At 38.0% G+C, this 21,452-nt stretch overlaps 1 protein-coding gene across 12 annotated transcripts in view; it reads left to right on the forward strand.

Annotated features, from left to right (window-relative positions):
- LOC132153112 (microtubule-associated protein 2-like) overlaps positions 1 to 19,199 on the forward strand; it is a 111,792-nt gene extending 92,593 nt beyond the window's left edge. For 3 of the 12 annotated variants that reach the window (XM_059562360.1, XM_059562361.1, XM_059562362.1), the window contains 11 exons: positions 4,364 to 7,090; positions 7,285 to 7,485; positions 7,911 to 8,048; positions 8,792 to 8,850; positions 9,617 to 9,802; positions 10,006 to 10,150; positions 10,513 to 10,569; positions 11,386 to 11,705; positions 17,111 to 17,192; positions 18,171 to 18,283; positions 18,367 to 19,199. In XM_059562360.1, coding sequence (XP_059418343.1) covers positions 4,364 to 7,090; positions 7,285 to 7,485; positions 7,911 to 8,048; positions 8,792 to 8,850; positions 9,617 to 9,802; positions 10,006 to 10,150; positions 10,513 to 10,569; positions 11,386 to 11,705; positions 17,111 to 17,192; positions 18,171 to 18,283; positions 18,367 to 18,582 — 4,244 coding nt within the window. In that variant the 3' untranslated portion in view covers positions 18,583 to 19,199. Of the gene's footprint in view, positions 1 to 858; positions 1,075 to 2,954; positions 3,246 to 4,363; positions 7,091 to 7,284; positions 7,486 to 7,910; positions 8,049 to 8,791; positions 8,851 to 9,616; positions 9,803 to 10,005; positions 10,151 to 10,512; positions 10,570 to 11,385; positions 11,706 to 17,110; positions 17,193 to 18,170; positions 18,284 to 18,366 lie in introns of all 12 variants that reach the window. The other 9 variants (XM_059562351.1, XM_059562354.1, XM_059562356.1 and 6 more) reach the window with 7 other exon arrangements.
- The last annotated feature ends 2,253 nt before the right edge of the window (positions 19,200 to 21,452 follow it).

Consider the following 21,452-nt stretch of genomic DNA (forward strand, 5'->3'; position numbering starts at 1 on the left):
CCTATTTTTATATGTAGGTGTTTTATCTTTGCTGTCATATAAGGTTCAGTTAAAGGTAACATTAAATTAACTTGTAACATTTAAATTATATTAAATGTATATAATGGACCCAGAAAACCTTTTTTTTTTATCAAGTACAATTAATCAGTTGATTAGAGACAAATTATGATTTTTTTTTTTGTATTAAAAAAAAAAAACTATTCATTTTATTTCTGGTGTTTTTATTTTCCATTATTTTATGCCATATCATATGGAATTTTAATAATTACCAATCATCAGTTATTGTTTAAAAGATGAAAATAATGATTGTCTTACTGGTATCAGCTAGAATTTGTATATCTGTACATCTCAAATATTTTTATTAGTGTTTCGCTATAAATATTTCATGTTACAGAAGTAAAATGGTTTGTGAATGTTGATTCACGTTGACTTTAAGGAGACACTTAATACTGATGCAGTTTCATCTGTTTTAGACCTTCCTCACATAAAACAAACCTATAAAAATTAATTCAAGATGTTCAGAATCTGGTTATGGCATAGCATCACTGCAGTCACAACTTGTGTTTCTCGACACAGTGTTTCTGTTCGGTGTGTCTTTCCCTTTTTCGTACACATACTCCTATATTGTTTTCTTCTCTCTACCTGAGTTTTTAGCTCTTTATCCTCTTTCTCTCTGGCTCTTTCTTTACCTCCTCCCTTCCTTTCTCAATTTTAGCTTATTTTGATTCACCTCCTTTTTTACTCTCTTCTCTTACTTGCTCCACCCTTTCTAGCTTCCTTCGTTTTCCTCTCTCTCTCTCTGTCTCTGTCTCTTTCTCCAGATTTCCCTGCAGTTCTTTTCCTTTTGTCTATTTGTAGATGTAGGGGATGAGGAGGAAGCAGGTCCTCTCCGCTTCTTCCAAAATTCTCGCGAGAGGTGCAAGTTCCTCGCCCCCTCCATCTCAGTGTCTGTGCCTGAGGATGACCCCTACCACTCTGACGAGGAATACTATGAGCACCCTTTATTCAGCCCAGAGTGGACGCGCTCTGGCTCTCGCCCCCCAGGGCAGGCCGCTGCGTTTAGACAGATTGAAGGTGAACCTCGCATGGTTCCTCTCTGCCATTCTCTTTCCTCCTCTCCTCCTTTTCTATCTCTTTCCTTCCACTCCTTTCTTTAGCTCAGCATCAACACCTCTCTCTCACTCTCTCTCTCTCTCTCTCTCTCTCTTGCTCTCTCTCTCTCTCTCTCTCTCTCTCTCTGGTCTGCCTCTTTCTGTCTTTTGTCTCTATTGTGTCGTGCACACTGATGTGGGGTGTGTGTCTGTTTTTGTACCTTGTTCATTGCAAGTCATTTGGATTTTGCACAATTTTTATGCCATGTGGTAAACAGGCACAGGCTTGCTTTTAGACAAAATCTCTGCTGCTGTGAGGTGCTCAGTTTAAGGAGGAAAATCACTGACTCTGAAAATTAAATCCAAATGACTTGCAGCATCAGCAGGACATTTGTGCATGCTGTGCACATTTTTTTCTTTGCCTGTTTGCCGTCTTCTTATCTCTGCATCTGTCTGCCCGTATGTTAGCCTGTTTGTCCATTTTATATTTTTTGATTGTGCCTCATCTGCCCCAAAACGTGCTCATCTCAACTGGCCCCTGTCATTTCTCCAACCTGCTGATGTACACATGCTGTAGATCACAGTTAGACTTTCAGCTCTTCACATGGTGGCCCACACACACACAAGCATCTCTGACCTTATTTCATTGGTGAAGAAAGGTTAATCACTTTCAGCACCAAAATGATTATTTGCACTGTGGGTTGTGTTTCCAATTGAACTAGGGTTGGGGAACAAGAACTTAGAAAATACTGGAACAAAATAATCTTTTTTGGTATCTTAACATCTTCATTGCTTAATTTTAGCTAAGGTGTGAGCTTGCAATCTGAATTGAATGTGATGAGAAATATAATGTACAAAATAAGATAAGACTGACAACACACTTTATGTTACAACCTATGTTGCAGTACAATTCATGACTGAATTGAATGATTGAAGTAAGGGCTCCTTTTTGTCCCCCTCTCCCTTTTTCTCACCCTCATATACTGTCTTCTCTCATCCCTCGTTCCACTGCAGCATCCTGCTGAGATATGGTCTGGTGTGGTCTGCTTCTCCATATCTAGCCTGGCTCCCAGCAGAGACTGTTGCTGTTCCTCATCTCTCTCTCTCTCTCTCTCTCTCTCTCTCTCTCTCTCTCTCTGAGAATGAACAACATCATAAGCTTTGTTCTGAGCAAGAATTCTGCATCCCCGGTTTCACATTCATTCTGACATTTCAATAAATGTCGGCATTATTATGTCGTTGTGCATTTCGTTCAGTCTCAGTTAGCAAAGACAATGCAAAATCACACAGAATTGTTGTGTGCAAGTCATATTTTCATGTTCAAGAAATAAAATTGAACATATATAAATATCACAGAAGCAAGATTGGTTTTCTGCTGAAAATTGTTATTGGAAGTAGGTTGCAGTTCTGTAAACAAGTTTAATTTTAGACAAAATATGGCCAGTATTTTGTCTTTTTTTGTTCCTCTAATGAAAATAATTCCAAACAAAGCCAAAGAAAAATTAACTGATGCATATCACAGAGCAAATCTGTGATCAAAACGGATTGTTTTTTTTTTTTTTTGTCAAATACATTACTTAACAAGTAGGTTTGATAAATTAGGTATATTGAGGAAGAACAACTTTAATGAGAATTTGGTTAAAGTGCATGAACATCTTCCTTATTCATCTTCATTTAACACCACTTCAAATACTCAAGGTCAGAGAAAACTGCACAAATACATTCTACAAAAGTCATAAACGCCATTGGATATGTCCTCATAACTGACAGAGCTGAAAGTGTCCCACCTTTTTTATTCCCAAATAATCCAAGTCTGTGTTGTCTATAGTCTTGATGTTTCCACTTGTCTCCCTCTCTATGAAGAAGAGGAGACCATAGAGAGTCTCTCAGCTGCGGAGGAGGAAGAGGAGGAGAATTCAGAAGCCGCAGCAACAGCAGCAGCTCTAGAGGAAGAGGAGGAAGAGGAGCAGTGGAGTGGAGAGGAGCCTGAGCAGGAACCTCCAACTGAGCTCCTAGAGCGGGCAGAGGTCATAGGCGAGGTCCAGGCTCTGCCCGGCCTGCAGGCTGAGGTTCACAAACAGGCAGCTACTGTTGCTAGCGAGGCCCCTAATGGGGGAGCTGAGGAGGCAGGGGGGCAAGAAAACCTTGCAGAAGGTGTGTCCATCCTTCTCACAACCTGCATGTTTCTCTCTCCCGTCAAAAAAAAAAAAAAAGGCTATGCCAAACCACCGTGAAAGCTTTCTAAGGGCTTGTGGGTGGATGGCTCAAATATTTCCTCTATCTGCTGATGCTGCAAGACATCACAGGCTTGATGGTGACCAGCTTCTGTGGCCCGAGCTGTGTGTCTGTCTGTCATTGTCTTTCTTAATTTCTTAAATGCTTTTCCCATAGACACTGCTGTCTGCAGGCTATTTGATTAAGCTTTTTCTGAACTTTACAGCTTGTTTCTCTGTTGATGCTATTGCTGCCAGGTCGACCTCCTCCATATATTATTGTCCATTGCTCAGTTAATTTTTATTTGCCAGCTACATTGCCAGTTTGTGGGTGATTTTTGATGCATGCTTCAACAAAACACCTGTGTTTTTACATGTGGGATTCGATGAGAATCCTCTCTTTTTGTGAAATTGTGATATTTTGTTATGCTTCATTTTCAAAAGCATTTGAAAAGCTAAGCTTGTTGATTTAATTTAAATTGTATTTCATTTTTTCATTATTTTCAAAGCATTGTCATTTCACATGGTTTACATAAGTGCTTTTTTATTCTCTTAATTATGTGAAATGCAGAACAATTTTGAATAATTAAGATACTGTATTATTTCAGTGGCAAATTAAGACAAATTAAGTTATAGCCAAATGTTTAAGTGTAATATTTGATAATATGAAAATGAAAATCAGATCCACTATGCATTTTCCATAAACTCTGAATATGCATTTGGTAGAAGTTTTTAGGTGAGCTATTCCATCTTACTGCTGGTATACTGACGTCAGTATTGTGTTCGGACCACCTCCTTGGATATTCCATCCTCATTTTCTGGACCTCATCCACGCGACATTAAATGTACTGGGTCTGCATGCTGGTCCTGTCATATCCATGCCATCACTCCATCACTGAATTGGTATGTGTGTCTCATCGGCTGCTGCCATTTGAAAGTGGAAGTTCATTTGACCAAGAGCTTTGCCTTTGTCTGTGTGGTGGTTGGCCTGGCAAATGTATTGTACTTTGAATTATTAATAATACAATACAATGCAGACTACTTGAGATTTGCTTTCAGCTGTGAAGATGGAAGCAGAGCAACTAGACAGTGAGAGGACAGATCCCATTGGCATGGACTTCACTGAATCTGCAATGCATCTAGATGATGATCTCCCATCTTACCAGAGCCTTGTCAGAGACACAGATATGCCGGAAAGCCCCTTTGCTCAAACATGCCCCGTGGAGGACTTTGAACTCCCTCCAAGTTACCAGGTTCGTGCCAAAGAACCTTGCGAGCATCCAACTGAAAAGCCTGATGGACAAAGCGGTGCTGTAAAAGAGACATCAACCGAAACATGTGATTCCAGCAATATCCTTGAGGTCAAATCAGGGCAGATTCAAGACAAACAAATAGAAATATCAACAGATGTGGACATGAAAGAGAAATCTGGCATGTCTGCTTATTTTGAGACCACTACAACTAAGACAGATGCCTCCGTGTCTCTAGGAGAAGGGTATTATGAGCTAAGTACTACATCAGAAGAACAAAAGGACTCTATTGGTAACCTACAACTTCCTGAAATCAGCTACAGCACCTTGGCTCAAGCACAGTCTTTGGAAGTCCAACCAGATCTTCCAAAAAGTAGCGCAGACACACTACAAACCACTTCACATGTAGACAGAAGAGATGACTGCAGACTGTCTCCTGGAAAACTGGCTCTAGAGCAAAGAAGTTACTCTTTAAATATCACCATTGGGGCAATGGATCATGGTGATGCCCAAGGGCATCAAAGAAACTTCTCTCCATTAGCCACTGACATCATGTCTCATACTTGTGGGAGCCTTGATGAATCTGCTGATTACCTTCCTGTCACCACTCCCTCAGTAGAGAAGCTTCCTCAGTTTCCGCCACTTATTCTGGAGACAACTGCCTCTGCCACAACTCCATCATTTTCACCTCCCCAGACAACAGTCACTAATGTAAAGACAAGTCCACAGACAGAGTCTCCAGAATCACCTGTCCAAGGTAAGAGCTGTTACAAGAATGGCACTGTCATGGCCCCCGACCTACCTGAAATGCTGGACTTGGCAGGTACCCCATCAAGGTTGACGTCTGACAACACAGACTCCGAGATTATGAGGAGGAAGTCCGTCCCAATGGACATGTCTTCTCTAGTAAGTGATTCTTTTGCACATTTGTTCAAAAGTGACCAGGGCCAGATGGCTACAAAGAGAGAAATGAAGTTGGAGGAGCAAGGATATTGTGTCTTTAGTGAATACTCTGGTCCCATGCCATCGCCTGCAGATGTGCACAGTCCAATGGACTCTTCTTCTCAAATATTTAACACTGTGATATCAGAGGAGAAGGAAACTGGTCTTGTTGCATTTGGACAACAGGAGTGTCTATCAACTGAAGATCTGAAAGCAACAGAAGTTGTTACACCACAGGCAAAACCAGAAGAAGGGAAGCCAAGGAATGAAGATTCCATTCAAATTGAAAGTGCACCTTCTGAAAAAACTTCTAGAGAGACCAATCAAGAGGAGTCTGATCTTTTGAAGACCAAAATTTTAGAAGAAACCAAGAGTCCAACTTTACCTGATAATGAGAAAGCACAGTTAGACAAACAAGCTGAAACCTTTATCACACCAAAGGTGACGGTTACTCTTGATGAAGCAAAGCCTGATCTTGATTCAGGTTCCAAACTTGCAGCTGAAACTGAAGCTGAAATAGCTGACTATGAGAGACAAATTCGCAAATTGGAGATGGAGGACAGACCTTTGAGTGTAGAGGAGGAACGGGAGCTCCAGGAACTCAGGGAGAAGGTGAAGAATAAACCAGACCTTGTTCATCAGGAAGCTTATGAAGAGTTGGATGCAGAGGATGTCTACCAGCTCACTGGAGCTGCAAAGGACAGAATTGCTCGGCCTATCAGACCATCCCCAGCGTCTTCTGTAGAAAGTGCTACTGACGAGGAGAAAATGCATGTTGGTGACTCTGAAAAACCTAGATCACCAGGTGAGAAAGAGTCTCTTAAAACAGATCCCAATAGGCTATCTCCTGTTGGGTCTTTTGAGAAATATTTTAGAGAGGAGAGACCTTCTGAGCAGGAGGTAAAGCAGAAAGACTCAGTGCAACTCCTTAAAGAGAAAGTTGCTGAGGAGAAACCTCAGCCATCTCCTTCAAAGACAGACAAGGCTCCTCTTGATACCATGGTGATTCAAGAAGTAGAGGAAGAGGTAGAGCTTGCTAAGGAGCCGGATGAGATCATGCCAGAACCAAAACCAGCTCTTAATGTGGAAGAGAGGCTGGTTGTAGATAAAACTGAACCAGATGAGGATGTAGACGAAAATGAGGGGGAAAAAGTGCTTGAGAAAGAAGAAGTGGAAGACGAGGAAGTGTTGGAAGGGGCCAAGGCTGCAGAAGACACTGTTGAGCCTAGAGCTGCGATTGAGTCAGTAGTAACAGTGGAAGATGATTTTATTACGGTAGTGCAGACCATTGATGAAAGCGAAGTCTCTGGACACAGTGTACGTTTCTCAGCTCCCTCTCAGGATCAACATCCACAGCTCCTCCAAGAGGAGGAAGAGGAGGAGGAGGCTGTGGAAATGGCACAGGAAGTAGAGATAGAGGCTCCCAGTTTGGAGGAAGTCGTAGATGTTCCAGAGCCTGTTGAGCTTCCTGTATGTCCAGCTAAAGAGATAGAAGTACCAGAGACTGAGGCCCCAACTCAAAGTTTTGATGACTACAAAGATGAAACTACCATGGATGACTCCATCTTAGACAGCTCCTGGGTGGATACACAAGGTGTGATTTTAATATCTGTTTTGCACGAAATTTGCTCAGCAAATGACAAAACCTTTCAGTTAATCTGTTTCCTATATTTTTAAGCTAGTTAAAACATTACAGTCAGATTGTTTCATTACTGTGAGGGCAAGTAAATGTATGTTTATGTCCTGATATAAGAGTAGCTTGCCTGTTTTACCCCATGTACTATGTAGATGATGATAAGAGCATGGCCACAGAGAAAATTGAGCCTCTACCCAGAGTGATGAGCCCTGTCAAGAAACCACATGTAGAGAAATCAGCCAAACAGAGGGCTAAAGGTGGCAGGGCCAGAGGACGAATGACCACGCCTGAACGCAAACCTGTTCGCAAGGAGCCAGTACCCACCCAGAAGGATGAGATGAAGAAGAAAAAAGGTTTTTGTTGCTGGAAGTGACATTTTTTTTTTGTTTTATATGTTCATTTTCTTTGTATATTCTGTATTGTTTTTACTTTTATGACGTTTCCATATAGCCCTTTAATGTTTTTCATCAAATTAAATTAAACTTTGTAGTAATTAATTTATTATTATTATTATTTTATTTTTTTTGAGGCAAATGAAAGTGTGCATGCAAAGTACATGCAATTTTAGATATATTATACAGAATTTTCTTCCTGGGGTCAATTATATATCAGTGCAATTCTCATGCTTCAACCAACTTTTTTTTCATTACATCTATGTTAAATAAGTCTTTTAGTAAAACATTATTTGTTCATTGATAAGGTCAGTGACTGTATCGCCTGTTGTCCTGAACTGTATTACTGCTGTGCCTGTCCTTGATTCTGTGTCTCCCTCTTGTAGCTGTGATTAAGAAGGCTGAGCTCACAAAAAAATCTGATATTCAGACATGCTCTCCTTCCCGGAAGAGTGTTTTAAAGTCTACCGTAAGGCATCCTAGACCTACCCAACATCACCCGTGTGTTAAGCGGAAACCCACAGGTGATCTCTGTCACAAGAAGCTGTTTTGCAATGTGGCTGGCAAACATGGGCATTGTGGCATGTTATTTTAAGAATGATGCTTGTCAATCTGATTTGTTTTTCTTTTTATGTATTTTGTATGGCAGATTGTATTAGTTATGCAAGTTGTATGTGCAGTGTTCGAAATGAGGCCCACTGGTGTTTTATTCAATACTTTTGTTTATAATGTTTTCAGTTTCTTATAGCTTGACCTTTCTTTTTGTTGTCTGCATGTACAGTATTCTCTGTTTCCATGCTTCTTTACACTTAGCTTTCTTTTCAAAGCGGCGCTGCTTATTGAATATTGTGAAAATGTGGTGCATCCAATCACTCTCTCTCTCTGTGTGTGGAATATTTTTTTAGGGATGTCATCTTGACTTAAATGTGTTAGACAATTTATGAGGTGCAGCATCACTTTTCAAGTAATCATTATTTCCTTTCCGTTTATAATAATTCTATTCTTTGACCAGTCACACCTATCACATTGCACACTTCAGTTTTCTGAAATGAGTGTAAAATAAATATAATTAAATATTCAGACTATAATTTCAAGCTCATGTGGCTGCTTTTGTATACAAGATTGCTTCTGCAGTGTATTTGATTGTGTGTAATGTTTGGTTGGTTTTATTTTCATTGGAGAGCATATAACTCAGTGGTCTTGGTCATGGTCACAGTATATATTTCTTAATCATTCTCAGCCTCTCTTCTTCTCTTTCGCTCTGCAGTGTCTGCAGATGGTCGACTGCCCTTCAGTGTGGCCAGGCCCTCCAGAGACCGGGCATCTGTAAGCATCATGTTAGATTTCAATCGTACAAATATGATGATCCCTATTCAAGTGTAAATCTAGGTTATTAATAGGTTGTCAATAGATAATAAAATCTATATAATAGAGATCCGCTCAAGCACTCAGAAATAACAGCATTAATGATGAAAGACACAAATTGTGGCTTGGTTTTTGTTTTAGTGGCAATTATTATAATAATTTTTTTAATCAACTTCAGAACCTTTCACATAGATCAAATAATATTGACAACGACACACAAACATACCAAAGGTCCTCTTTTACATTTTTTGTCATTTGTTACAGCATAATTTTTGGTGGTACCAAGAATTTTATATATACATGTATTTTTGCACCTCAGATGCCTGGCTGGTTTCCACTCTTTGTATTGCCTGCACATCCCATCTTATATCTGTTTTGTGTTTGTTTTACAAGTTTGCATGACCTTTTTGCCTTATTTCCTTTAACCTTAAATTGATACATTGTGCCCCCCCCCCCCCCCCCCAAGCAGTGTAATGGCCAATGTACTAATACTACATTTAGAAAATCTAGATACATTTTATTCTGTTTAACTTGCTCGTTTTTAATTCCTGAATGGTTAAATGCCTGGTTAAAACTCTGGTAAATGCCCTTGTATCCCCAAATGTGTGGCCATATGTTGCTCATTTCATTTGGTTAAACATGCTGTCATGCTGATTTTCATATAATTTGTTGGTTTCATTTTCACTGTGCATGAATCACTCATCTGTCCGTGTTCCTCTCATCATAGACCTCCAATCCCACAACACTAACAAAGATCCCCACCTCTAAAATTCGGGCAGAGGCTTTGCTGCCAGCCCGGCCGAACTCGGCCAGCTCCTCCAATAATAGGAGCCCATTGGTGGAGGTAGATCTTTATGAGCCCCGCCCTTCTTCAGCAGACCCAAAAGTATTGCTATATTCATGTGCTGTAAAGGTAAGCAGGGAGTGAGATGGTTCGAAAAACGATTTGCTTCTGCACAATACTAACTAATATAGAACTTGTCATATAAAGACTTATTTTCCATAACATTTTGTTAATTTGGAAAAAATAATAAGGGGGAGTACATTTTCATTTGTGGGTGAACTATCCCATTAAGTTTACCATGATTACAACAAGATTAATGACTCTGTCCTCAGGATGGTGGTTCTCGGAGCCCAGAGAAGAGGTCGTCCCTTCCACGGCCAGCATCCATACTAACCCGCCATCCACACATGGCTGATCATGAGGAGAGTTCCACTTCCATTACCAGCTCTGGGTCAACAGCACCACGCAGACCCACATGTGAGACGCATTATCTTGTATCTGTAAAATCATTACGTATTTTTTAATTGTTTCTGTCTCTAGATAGAATGATAGAAATTTAATGGACACTTAACAGGTTGTTTAATGCACATCCTGGCATCTATAATACTTCTAAAATTGGAATAAAGTACAAATAACCAGCAGATAAGCAATATGCATCTTTAATTTTTAAATACAAAGCCAGTATGTGCTGCCAAAATTAATGAAAGAAGCACTAATCTAAATTCTTCATGAAGTGCCTGAAGAATTTCCTAAAAGCTTTCCGGACACATTTGGATCTATTATGGGACACGTTCAATCTTACTATATACTCACCCCTTCTCTTCACCCTGCTCCTGTAGCTTTCCGTACTGAAGTCAAAGCACAGCACAGGACAGGCAGGTCTCATAGTATGACAGGTATAGAGTATTAGTCCCTAATGTTTCGATCTGTTTGTTGCCAGTCTTTCATACTTGCTGTCCTGTGCAAGGATACAGTCACCATAAAAAATAAAGTGCCATAGAAAATTATTCACCTCCATTGCATATTTTTACAGCGTTAGGAACACAATGTTTACCACTCACATCTAAACTAACTAATCCAAAAAGGTGAATAAATTTTTATGGGCACTGTTATATTTTCACTTTTTTGTGTATAACTTACCTTTCCCATTATGCATGAGAGTATAATTAATTTTTCTTTATGTGTTTGTGCCATTTTAGGCCCATTAAACATTTTTGAATTCAAAATTCAGTAATACGATTTCATATCTATCATTATCATCATCATCTACAGTGGGGACCAAAAGCCTGCAAGAAGTGCAACAAATACTTTTTAAAGATCCTATGACTGGTCTTCTTTTACTTGTTTTCCAGTAAAAAGATCTAAAAATCTTTAAAGAAAAATACACTTGCATGAGAAGCAACATTGCATAAGATATTAAGACTCAGTTTTATTATTTTATTAAGACTCAAAAGACTTATTTTCATAATAATAATAATAATGATAACAGTAGTGCTGCTTAATTTTTTTGTGGAAACAGTGTTTTTTTTTCTTTCTTTTTTTCAAATTGTTATGCTGATAAAATAACTAGAAAAAAAAAATGCTAATGGACTTTAGACTCCACTGTATATTTTCTGTGAGAACATATGAACGAGTCATCTTCACATTCGTTTGCTGTTGTTGCACTTCCTGATTTTGAGCATTTAAGCTGAAATGTTCTGTTTCCACTGAAGGCGCAGAGACTACTCGGTCCCGCTCGGCCCGCAGTGGCACCTCCACACCTCGCATGTCCGGGTCCACAGCCATCACCCCTGGAACCCCTCCCAGCTACTCCTGCCGTACTCCAGGCACTCCCCACACACCGGGCACCCCCAAATCTCTCAGCCTGCTGTCCCAGGAAAAGAAAGTGGCCATCATCCGAACACCTCCAAAATCCCCGGCGACTACACCCAAACAGCTGCGCCTCATTAACCAGCCACTGCCTGACCTCAAGAACGTCAGATCCAAGATCCGTTCTATTGACAACATCAAGTACCAGCCCAAGGGGGGCCAGGCAAGTCCAAATGCTCATGATTCATCCTGATTTCACCTCAGCTAGTGCTAATAACCAACTCTCTTTTGCCCTCCCCATCTGTCTTTCTTGCTGTTGTAATGCACCTTCAGGATCGATTCTGTCCCTTGTGGGCACATTGTCTTTTCAAGTGTGCTTTACTGTGTCTCGCACTCATCACTATTGCCAATTCACTGTGTGCATACTAATATGGGCACATAATAGCTATCAGGCCAGTTCACTCATCTTAGAATGGCTTGTTCCTTCCCTGACTGGAAGGTAATTTATTCTTATGACATGGCATTTATTCTAATGACATGACACAAAGCATGCTACAAAACTTTACCTCATTTTTTTTTTTTATTAATTCAAATATTTATTCTAAATAGCAACATTTGCATTATGAAATGAATCAGAGATAATCGCTAGAACACTTTTCATTTGTTTTATACATTAGTTTGTCAAAATCATGACATTACATTTATCTTTCACGTTATATTTCATCTGTGTATTAAAAAAAAAAATATATATATAGCAAGACGATTCAATTAAGTTCATATTTTCTTTTTTTGTTATAAATAATTATTACATTGACACTCCTAAATATATATTAAAGTTATATAGTTTCAATATATACAATAAATGTGTCATTTATTGCATTATATTATATTATATTGCTCATATTTTTACTGTTCAATAGTTTGGGTCAGTAAGGTTTTTTTCAATAAATTAATACTTTTATTTAGCAAGGATGCATAAAATTTATCAAAACTGACAGTAAAGATATTTATAATGTTACATCAACAATATTAACATCATGATTATATTATTAAGATTTATATTATTTTTTCCAGACATTTCATCCTTATAACAGTTTTTGCTGTATTTTTGATTAAATAAAAGAGATTTGTGAAAAATAGACTTTTTTCAAAACCATTAAATCTTACTGACCCCAAACTTATATATTTTTAAATGTAAACGTGAATTTCTTAACACTTTTAACACTATCAGATACCATCAAGTTTTGTCCCAGTACTGAAAAAATAAGTAATGGAATATTTGTGTGTCCTCTCTTAGGGAAATTCTAGATAGACTGTTGTATTACAGAACTCTGTTTGGATTGTATAGTAGATTGTAGAACAACTGGACTGCATCCTAGGATTGTGGAGTATACACACGTACAGATATGCACCAGGGTGGTTTTTATGTCTAGGACATAATGGTCTCTACGGGAAGGTTTGTTTTCCAGGTTGAACAGAGTTCAGCCGGGACAATGAGGACATGCTTGTGATGTAAACACTCCTTGTGTCTTTATGTCATTTCATGCAAGCTTGCTGTAATGTCCAGGGTGTAGGCTGCGTGTTGGAGTGACATATTTATGTCTGGCTTGTGGCAGAGTGCAGCGGTGCAGAGAAAAGAATTTCATTAGCCAGAGGAGCATGAGATTGTGAGGTTACTGGGGTGAGAAACAATATGGAAGGACATTAAGTGATGTGTATGTCTTAGAGACTGTGTAAGATTTCAGTTCTTGAGAAACTGATTGAGATTTTTTTTTTAATGGGGGAAAATCTGTTTTTCTTGTACTTTTGAAGTAAAAACTTTTGAAGTAAAAACTTTGAGAAAGCAGCTCAATATTAAACAAGTTAATTTTTCAGCAGTATTAAATGAAGATAAATGTCGGTCAAGACTTTTTTTCCACCATGAAATGATTAGATTTGGCTAAGTTGGAAAATTTGTACATATACATTTGATACATTTTCAATTGAGGGTGTTTTATGTTACTTTTAAAGTCTTTTCTCCCCATTGAAGCCCATTTATAATGTTAGTGGAGTTTTTTCCCCCCTTCAAAATATTTTTTTTTATATATAATTAAGTTATGTTTACTTAGTACAGTGTGTACAACTTTGAGTTCATATTGAATTCAAAAGTTAAAAGTACATAAAGAAGCTAATTTTATTCCAAATAAATTCTAAAAGTCAAATAAATCCAGAGAGTGAATAGATAAAATTATGTTAGTAATATTAATAATAATGTTTAATAATGTTTTTTTTTCTTCTTCATCAGAACAGTCATAATAAATAAAAGCCCGTAACAAACACACACACACACACACACACACACACAAAAAGTGTACTGTAGATTATGTCACCCCTTGTAAGCAATGACTAAAAATACTAAAAGGCACATTGAAATCATACTCACTTTTTAAGTTTGTCGCTATAGTTTATCAAGTCCTTGTGATTCCTGTAGACTCTACGGTGATGAATCATCTAGTGAAAATGGCATTGGAGTTCATTTTAGGGCACTCAGCAGTGTTGTATAACCTCTGCAATGGCCTGAATCTGTCTGGGCCCAAATGCTCCCTCACCCTTGGATGACAGCGGGTGTCTCCCCAGCATAGTCACACATAGAAAAGGTCTAAGAGACAGTGACATGAACCACAATCTCTCAGGGTTGAGTGAGCGGGCATGTAGCGGCCACTGCCAGTCTGTGTTTGCCCAAGGGTGAGACTGGGTGAGGGTGCTGTGCTTCTCTATGCCTTAGTGACATAATATGTCTACTGAGGGCCACTGAAGCAGACAAGGACAGTCTGAAAACTCAAAAATCAAAAAACTCTTTGTTTGTTTAATAATGTCAGAACACTTCATTAAAATTGATATACTAAAATATCTAAAAGCTACATCAATTCTAAAGCTGTGTTATGTAGATGTTTGCATCTGTTCTTTTTCAAACACATCTAAAATATTTTTACTTTACATATATACTAATTAATAAACTTTATCATTTAATTCATAATTTTAAGAATGATTATGATTCCCCCCACTGTTATAAATGTAATGATGATATTTAATAAATACTATTTGGACATTCCCGTTGAGATAATATCATATCTAAATTCTTAAAATGTAGTATATAAGACTTAAATTATATAAATTATACTTAAGGAATTTAGTTTATAACCAGAAATAAATAAATAAAGAGTCTGTTGGTGACGAGCATTGTCCTTAAAATGTAATTTAAATTATTTTTTATTATATTTTATTTGACAGGTCATACAATTACACACTGTATTATTTTAAGATGTAAAGAGAGAGAAAAAGTTACTATTACTAATATATTTGTCAAATAATTTGTTATTTGTGTTGATGCAGCATATGGGGTTCTAACTGTTGGAAAGAGTGTCAACAATGAGTTCTGCTGTAGTTTGACCCTTCAGGGGTGTTCATGGTGACAGTAATCAAATCACAACGTCTCTGCACTGCTGGTTGCTGGTACTGTAGGCAGACATTTCTCTCCAATGCTAAATGGTAGTCGCTGCATTGTGTTACTGCACATTTGCATAAAGTTGACCTCTGCTCAACTTTTTTGCTTCGTCAGTGCTTCACTTTTATTGCTGGTATTGCTTGGTATTTTGGTATTGCTTGGTTGATTTTTGGCTACAGGTGCTGTGAGCACATCGACAGTGGGATCAGGTCCATCTTCGGTTGGAGTTATGGGATGTCTTTGAATACTGATCCGTCTCATCAATGCACGGCTATCAGTTGTCTGTATGTGCGTGTGCATGTACACATATCTTTGTATTTTTTAGATTTAAATTTTAAAACAAGAAGTTGGATTTACAGTCACATACACTCAAAATGCGGATCCAACGATAATCTGAAGCATTCGCCCCATGGAGGCAATGTGTGTACTGCTCCCTCTCTACAAATGTCTTTTCCAAAGCCAATAGACCTTCCGTAATTTTGACCCTTTACTCTGTCCATTAGGATTACATATAAACATTTGCTTCTTTTCTGGATCTGAAGATCCCAGACTTCCAACTTAGAAATGTTACAGACTAATTTCTGCTGAACGGGATGCTCAAAGCTACAGATAGGACAAGATGCCTACCGTGGCAGAATCAAACATCATATAGATGAAATCTCAATGAACACACACATCAGATATAATATAAAAAACCTGTATATGGGATAATATACAAAACTGGAGTCCCTTCTTGTTGTTCATCTTGTGAAAATATATACACCCCATATGTATATATTTGTAGACTGTAATGCAGGTGTTTGACATTGACCTATCAACACTTGTGTGTCAACTGTATGGAAGTCATATCAAAACAAGACAACACATCATCAGCCCTTCTTTTCAATATTTCCAATTTCTCAGAGTAAAAAAACTGTTAATTTATATATTTACAGTTTTGCTTAACAGACTGTACCATGGAGTAGTTCCAACAACCTTCATGGCTTCTCATTCTTGTTTTCTTTAGGTTTCAAGGTCTCCTGTATTATACTTACTTATTATTATTTTATTTTTTTTCAAAACATAATGAGCTACCTTCCTGTCTTCTGCTGACATAACTGAGATGGAACCAGGGTCTCTAAGATTATTACCCTTAAGTGTTTTGAAAGAAGTCTCTTATGCTCACTAAGGCTGCATTTATTTAATAATAAAAAAAGCAGTAAAAACGGTAAACTTATTAAATGTCCTCTATTTGTCTCTATTTGCATATATTTTAAAGTGTAATTTATTCCTTTGATGGAAAATCTGAATTTTTAAGCAGCAACTACTTCAGTCTTCAGAGTCACAACATTTAACTTTGTTTTAAATTTGAGTGTTATAGTAGTAATTTTCAACATGTATGTTAATAATTGACATTCCTCTTACTTTGTTTTTATTTGTTTTATTTTTTTTTACTAAGTATGTTGCAGTGAATTTATGGGATTGCATTTGTTGACTCACAATTTGATGAAGGCAGCTGTATAATTATGCCTAAAATATCCCAAAGGGCTTTGGTGCTACCTAGTCAGCTCACTAGGTTTTGCGAGATGTAGTCTCTCTCTTATTTCCGATTGTGCATATTGCCAACAGAAATGACTTAACTGGTGTTTTCTAAATGTCAGAGCTCGTATGTGCTGAGTCATGCCTGCACTTCAATCAGATTTGCTTTTTCTTCCTCTCGCAGCAGCAGTCAGTCACTGTGACTATTACAACAAAGCAATAATGACCACAAGGTGTAAAGCATGATGCTAGCAACACCAAGGTCATGGGTTTGGTTTCCAGAAAACGTTACTTATGCTGTCTGTTTAGTTTATTGCACTTGTTGATTTCCTTAATGTTATGGCATATTCAGCATATGGATCAGTTCTGCTTGATTTGCAGCTTAGTCAGGATTGCCAACACTGGGGGAGGACGATCTCAATCCAAGCTGAATTTAAAAGTTGGGAAGTCTGGCATAGTGAACCGTTTTTATGCATTTAGCAGTGTAGTTCTCTGTGACTTTTTAACTCATCAGTTATTGCTCAGTGTGTGTGTATATATATATATATATATTACAGCATGATATGTGAAGAAGATATCCAGTTTCTGTTTTATGTTTTGTTCTCAAACTCTGGTGTTTCTCACAGGTTCAAATTCAGTCTAAGAAGATTGATCTTAGTCATGTGACTTCCAAGTGTGGATCATTGGACAACATCCGCCACAGGCCAGGTGAGCATGCTAATGAGTTCTGGAAATATTAACCACAGACCCGAAATTTGCAGTGCCATGCAGGTTGCTTTTAAAGCATGGAATGCCTGAGCTAGAATATTGGATGATACATCAGTGCCACCTTGTGGTTTTTAAGTAGTTAATGTCATCCTTTGCCAAAGTGATTCGGCCATTTCAGATTATGAATGTGAAATTTGTGAATTTGTGAATGTGAATCTCGCAAGACCTTTCCAGTGATGAAAATTGGACAGCAATTTTATATATATATATATATATATATATATATATATATATATATATATATGCATATTTTTTTCCTATTGAATTTTAAAGAACATAGATTTTATATATGTCTACTTTTATATTTTATAAAGATTTTGGAGAATATACATACACTGCTGTTCAAAGGTTTGGAGTAATTAATGTTTTAGTCATTAAAGTAATGAAGGATGCATTAAAGTGATTACAGCATTACATCTATACGTTTTACATGTATAAAAGTAATTCAAATTTTATTTATGTGTTAAATAAATGCTGTTATTTGGAGCTTTCTATTCATCAAAGTATTCTGAAATAAATGTATCATGTTTTCCTCAAAAAATATAAACCATGCACATCTGTTTTCAGCATGGATATCAATAAGATATGTTTCTTGAGTACCAAATCAGCATATTAGAATGATTTCTGAAGACTGGAGCAATGGCTGCCTGTTAACAATTAAACTTCACCGTCACAGGAATAAATTGCATTTAAAAAAAATAATAATAATATAGAAAACAGTTCCTTTAAAATTGTAATATTTCACAATTGGACTGTTTTTACTGTATTTTTACCAAATAAATGTAGCCTTGGTAATCATAAAAGCCTTCTTTCACAAGCATTAAAAAAACTTTTAAATGTAGAGTAGATCTTTACATTCGTAAAAAGTAACAATTTTTTTAATTGATTGATTGTTTAATGACTCTGTCTGTGTCTCAGGCGGTGGTAATGTGCGCATTGAGAGTGTGAAGCTTGGCTTCAGAGAAAAAGCCCATGCAAAGGTTGGCTCCCTGGAAAATGCCCACCATACACCTGGAGGAGGACATGTACAGGTAAGTGCACAAAAGCAGATGTTCAACTTATCCCACATCATACATGAAGACTGTCTCCAACTTCCTGTTTCCTGCTTCCTAAGATCGAAAGCCATAAGCTGATGTTCCGTGACGTGGCCAAAGCACGTGTGGATCACGGAGCAGAGATTGTGATGGAGGCACTCAGGCTGTCGGGTGGCACCTCCCCTCAGAGGCACAGCCACATGTCCTCATCCGGAAGCATCAACATGCTCGAGTCGCCACAGCTGGCCACGCTGGCCGATGATGTGACCGCCGCCCTGGCCAAACAAGGCTTGTGAATTCCCCAAAACATCTCCGTTCGACTTTCCCCTCTGCTCAGTCTTAAGTAGTCCCCATCAGTGGTGTCACAGTTCACCTTTCCTCCCTCTGGTATTTATGGAAGACTACAGATTCACTTCCCATATTCACACTTCCCTCTTCATCAACCAACAATCCCGCAGAGCCCTGTTGTGATGATCTGAATGGGAAAAAATAGATTTTTTTGATGTTGTTGTTCATTTTAATGAATAATGACTTAGCTAGAGAGGTACCAGTGCTTTTTATTACCCATGTTACATGTGACTTTTTATGGTTGTGTACAGACAGTGGCCTCAAATTCTGGTTTAGGGTCAGCGTCAGGTGTGTTGCGTAAAAGTCTGTCAATCAGAATTTTTTATATTCGGGAATGTGGCGCGACAATCTCATGCTGCACGTGTTATTTTGCCCATTCAGTGCATGGACTCGAAAACATCTCAACTGAGAGTCACGTACGATCAAACACGAAATACACTATAAGGGAATATATTTATAAATATGCCAGCTCTTTGTCTCAACATCTCATGCTCAATCAAAAAAACAAAAAGAAAAGGAAAAGGAAAAGAAAAGATTACTCCTTAGATAACTTATACCTGTATAATTGCATAAAAATGAAACTAGATAATATGACAAGCATGTATTCTAGTACACAAAAGAGGCTATTTTCTATTTCAAGGGATTTTAGTAAGTTATTTGCTGTAACATTGAATAAAAAGAACACATGTTTTGTAGATACTAGAGGCGATGTTTAGCTTGTACATTATTTCGGATGACCTTCGTTGTAGTTAAGAAACCGTTGCTTCCGTGGATCTTTGTCGGTAAACAGTTTAAGCAGATTTGTGTTGCGACTTACACAAAACAATGATATTACGGTTACGCAAAGACATTCAAGGGCTCCAGGTATACATGAATCATGCAAGATCTGCTCAGAATTGCTCAGGCCATTTTTCAGAGTGGAGTTGGGACGGATCTGTCTGAGCAAGATGGGTGGTGCTGCGGCCCTCATTTGATTCTTGGGAATCTGTCGGTGTGTTAGGCCCTGTGTTTGTTTGCTGATTCGTGCTTGGATGCTTAGTGTTCTGTCTTAGTAAGTGAAAAAAACAAACACACAAATCGCAACATTAAGAAGGTTACTCACTCCGCTTGAATCTGTTTGTACTCCAGTATATTTTTTCTTGTCATTCGTGGTTCTCCCCTGCCCCTTTTCCTCTAGAACAGCTGTCATTCGTAGGCTTCTGTGTTTTCTCGGCCCCTCTGAGCCTTACCCTCCCTTTCCCTGATTCCTTCAGCTGCTGTAAATGTATTTAAAAGGTCACATAGATGTACGCAGTTTTTCTCCTGTTGGTATGATACGGATTATAAATGCCCTTAACAGTTGTGACAATAAAAATACAAAAAATGGACAAAACATTAGTGTGATTGAATTTTTATTTTTTTTGGACTTTGTGCTTGTGAAATGTGTAATGACCTATAGTTATAAAAAAAGCAATAACAGTTACAGTATAAGCTGTGCATTTTAGTGATTTTAGAAAAGTGGAAATCTATTGTGTGAATGAAAGTGTCCAGCTATAATAATAATAATAAAAAAAATCTCTTTAGACTTAAGTGACATTTTACAACATTTCATCATCATTTTTTGCAGGCCTCATGTTGTGAACTCAGTGTTTAATAAATTTCTGTTGAAAGATTGTCTTTTTCTTAGTTTGTCTGGTGAAATTACAGTCAATTTTAGCATCAGGATATGGCTAATCTCTTCCCCGTGCATGCACATTGTGTCCTCGTGGGACCAGGAAGGGTGCGTTGAGGGACTCCCGCGCCACTAGAGACGTGAGCTGCCGGACCCGCGATCCGGATGGGAACCGCACCCGATTACACCATAGACATGTATAGAAAGGCTAGATAGCTTACCGGCGCTGAGAGCCAATGGGACCCGACGACGTCACACGGCGGCCATCTTAGAACAGGACCGCTCGTCCAGTTATAACATTAAAGTCTATTGTGCATGTAGTGCGGAAATAACTATATTTTGCTCAATTTTCAACCGATTTTCAAACGGCTTGGTGTGTCATAAACTTCAGGGATGCGGCTATTTAACTGCATACTTGTGAAAAATTATAGCCACGGAGTTTATTAAGAAAATAGTATATTAAGTAGACTAGACAGGTAAAGTACTAGGTATACCCATACACAACATTGAGGGTATGGACTAAAATACAGTATAAAATATATTATCATTTTGATTCTATGTACTGCAAGTATGCAAATATATGTAGCCAATCTTGTAATGTTGTCTCAGTTACACTATTCCTAGCAGAACTTGTATTACTAAGTATCCTAATAATAGTCATAATATTTTCTTTTCTTACTTGTGAAAGGTGATCCCACGCGTTCTGGTTTGGAGGCTCCGTGCGTTGGTGCAGCCGTAGGCGGCACAAAAATCAGGCATTTTCCACAAGCGTAATCAGAAGTTCTGTAAACAAAAAACCAACAAAGTAATCCAAATGTAAAGATGTTTTTAAGAAACCAAACCACTTGGAAATCATGTGTAACTCAAAGCTATGTTGAAACGAAAGACTAACCCTGCCTCTCCCACCAATTTACAATTGCTTGGTGACTCACTTACGACCTCTTCACTGCTAGCCAGCAAATAAATACAACCACATCCACAAAATGACATTTAGACAAAAGATTAGGTTGTCAAGAAACGTTGTTGGTCTCAGGAAACCTGTTAATAATTGAAAATGTCGACTGTGGTATCACTTTAGAGTAGAGGGCAGCCATGAAACACACAGCTACGCTTCAATGTTAAGCGTTTCTCAAAACGTGAAGCTACAATTTAAACATCGGCATCAGC

This window comes from Carassius carassius, chromosome 11 (genome assembly GCF_963082965.1).
Source record: "Carassius carassius chromosome 11, fCarCar2.1, whole genome shotgun sequence".
NCBI classification, from domain to species: domain Eukaryota; kingdom Metazoa; phylum Chordata; class Actinopteri; order Cypriniformes; family Cyprinidae; genus Carassius; species Carassius carassius.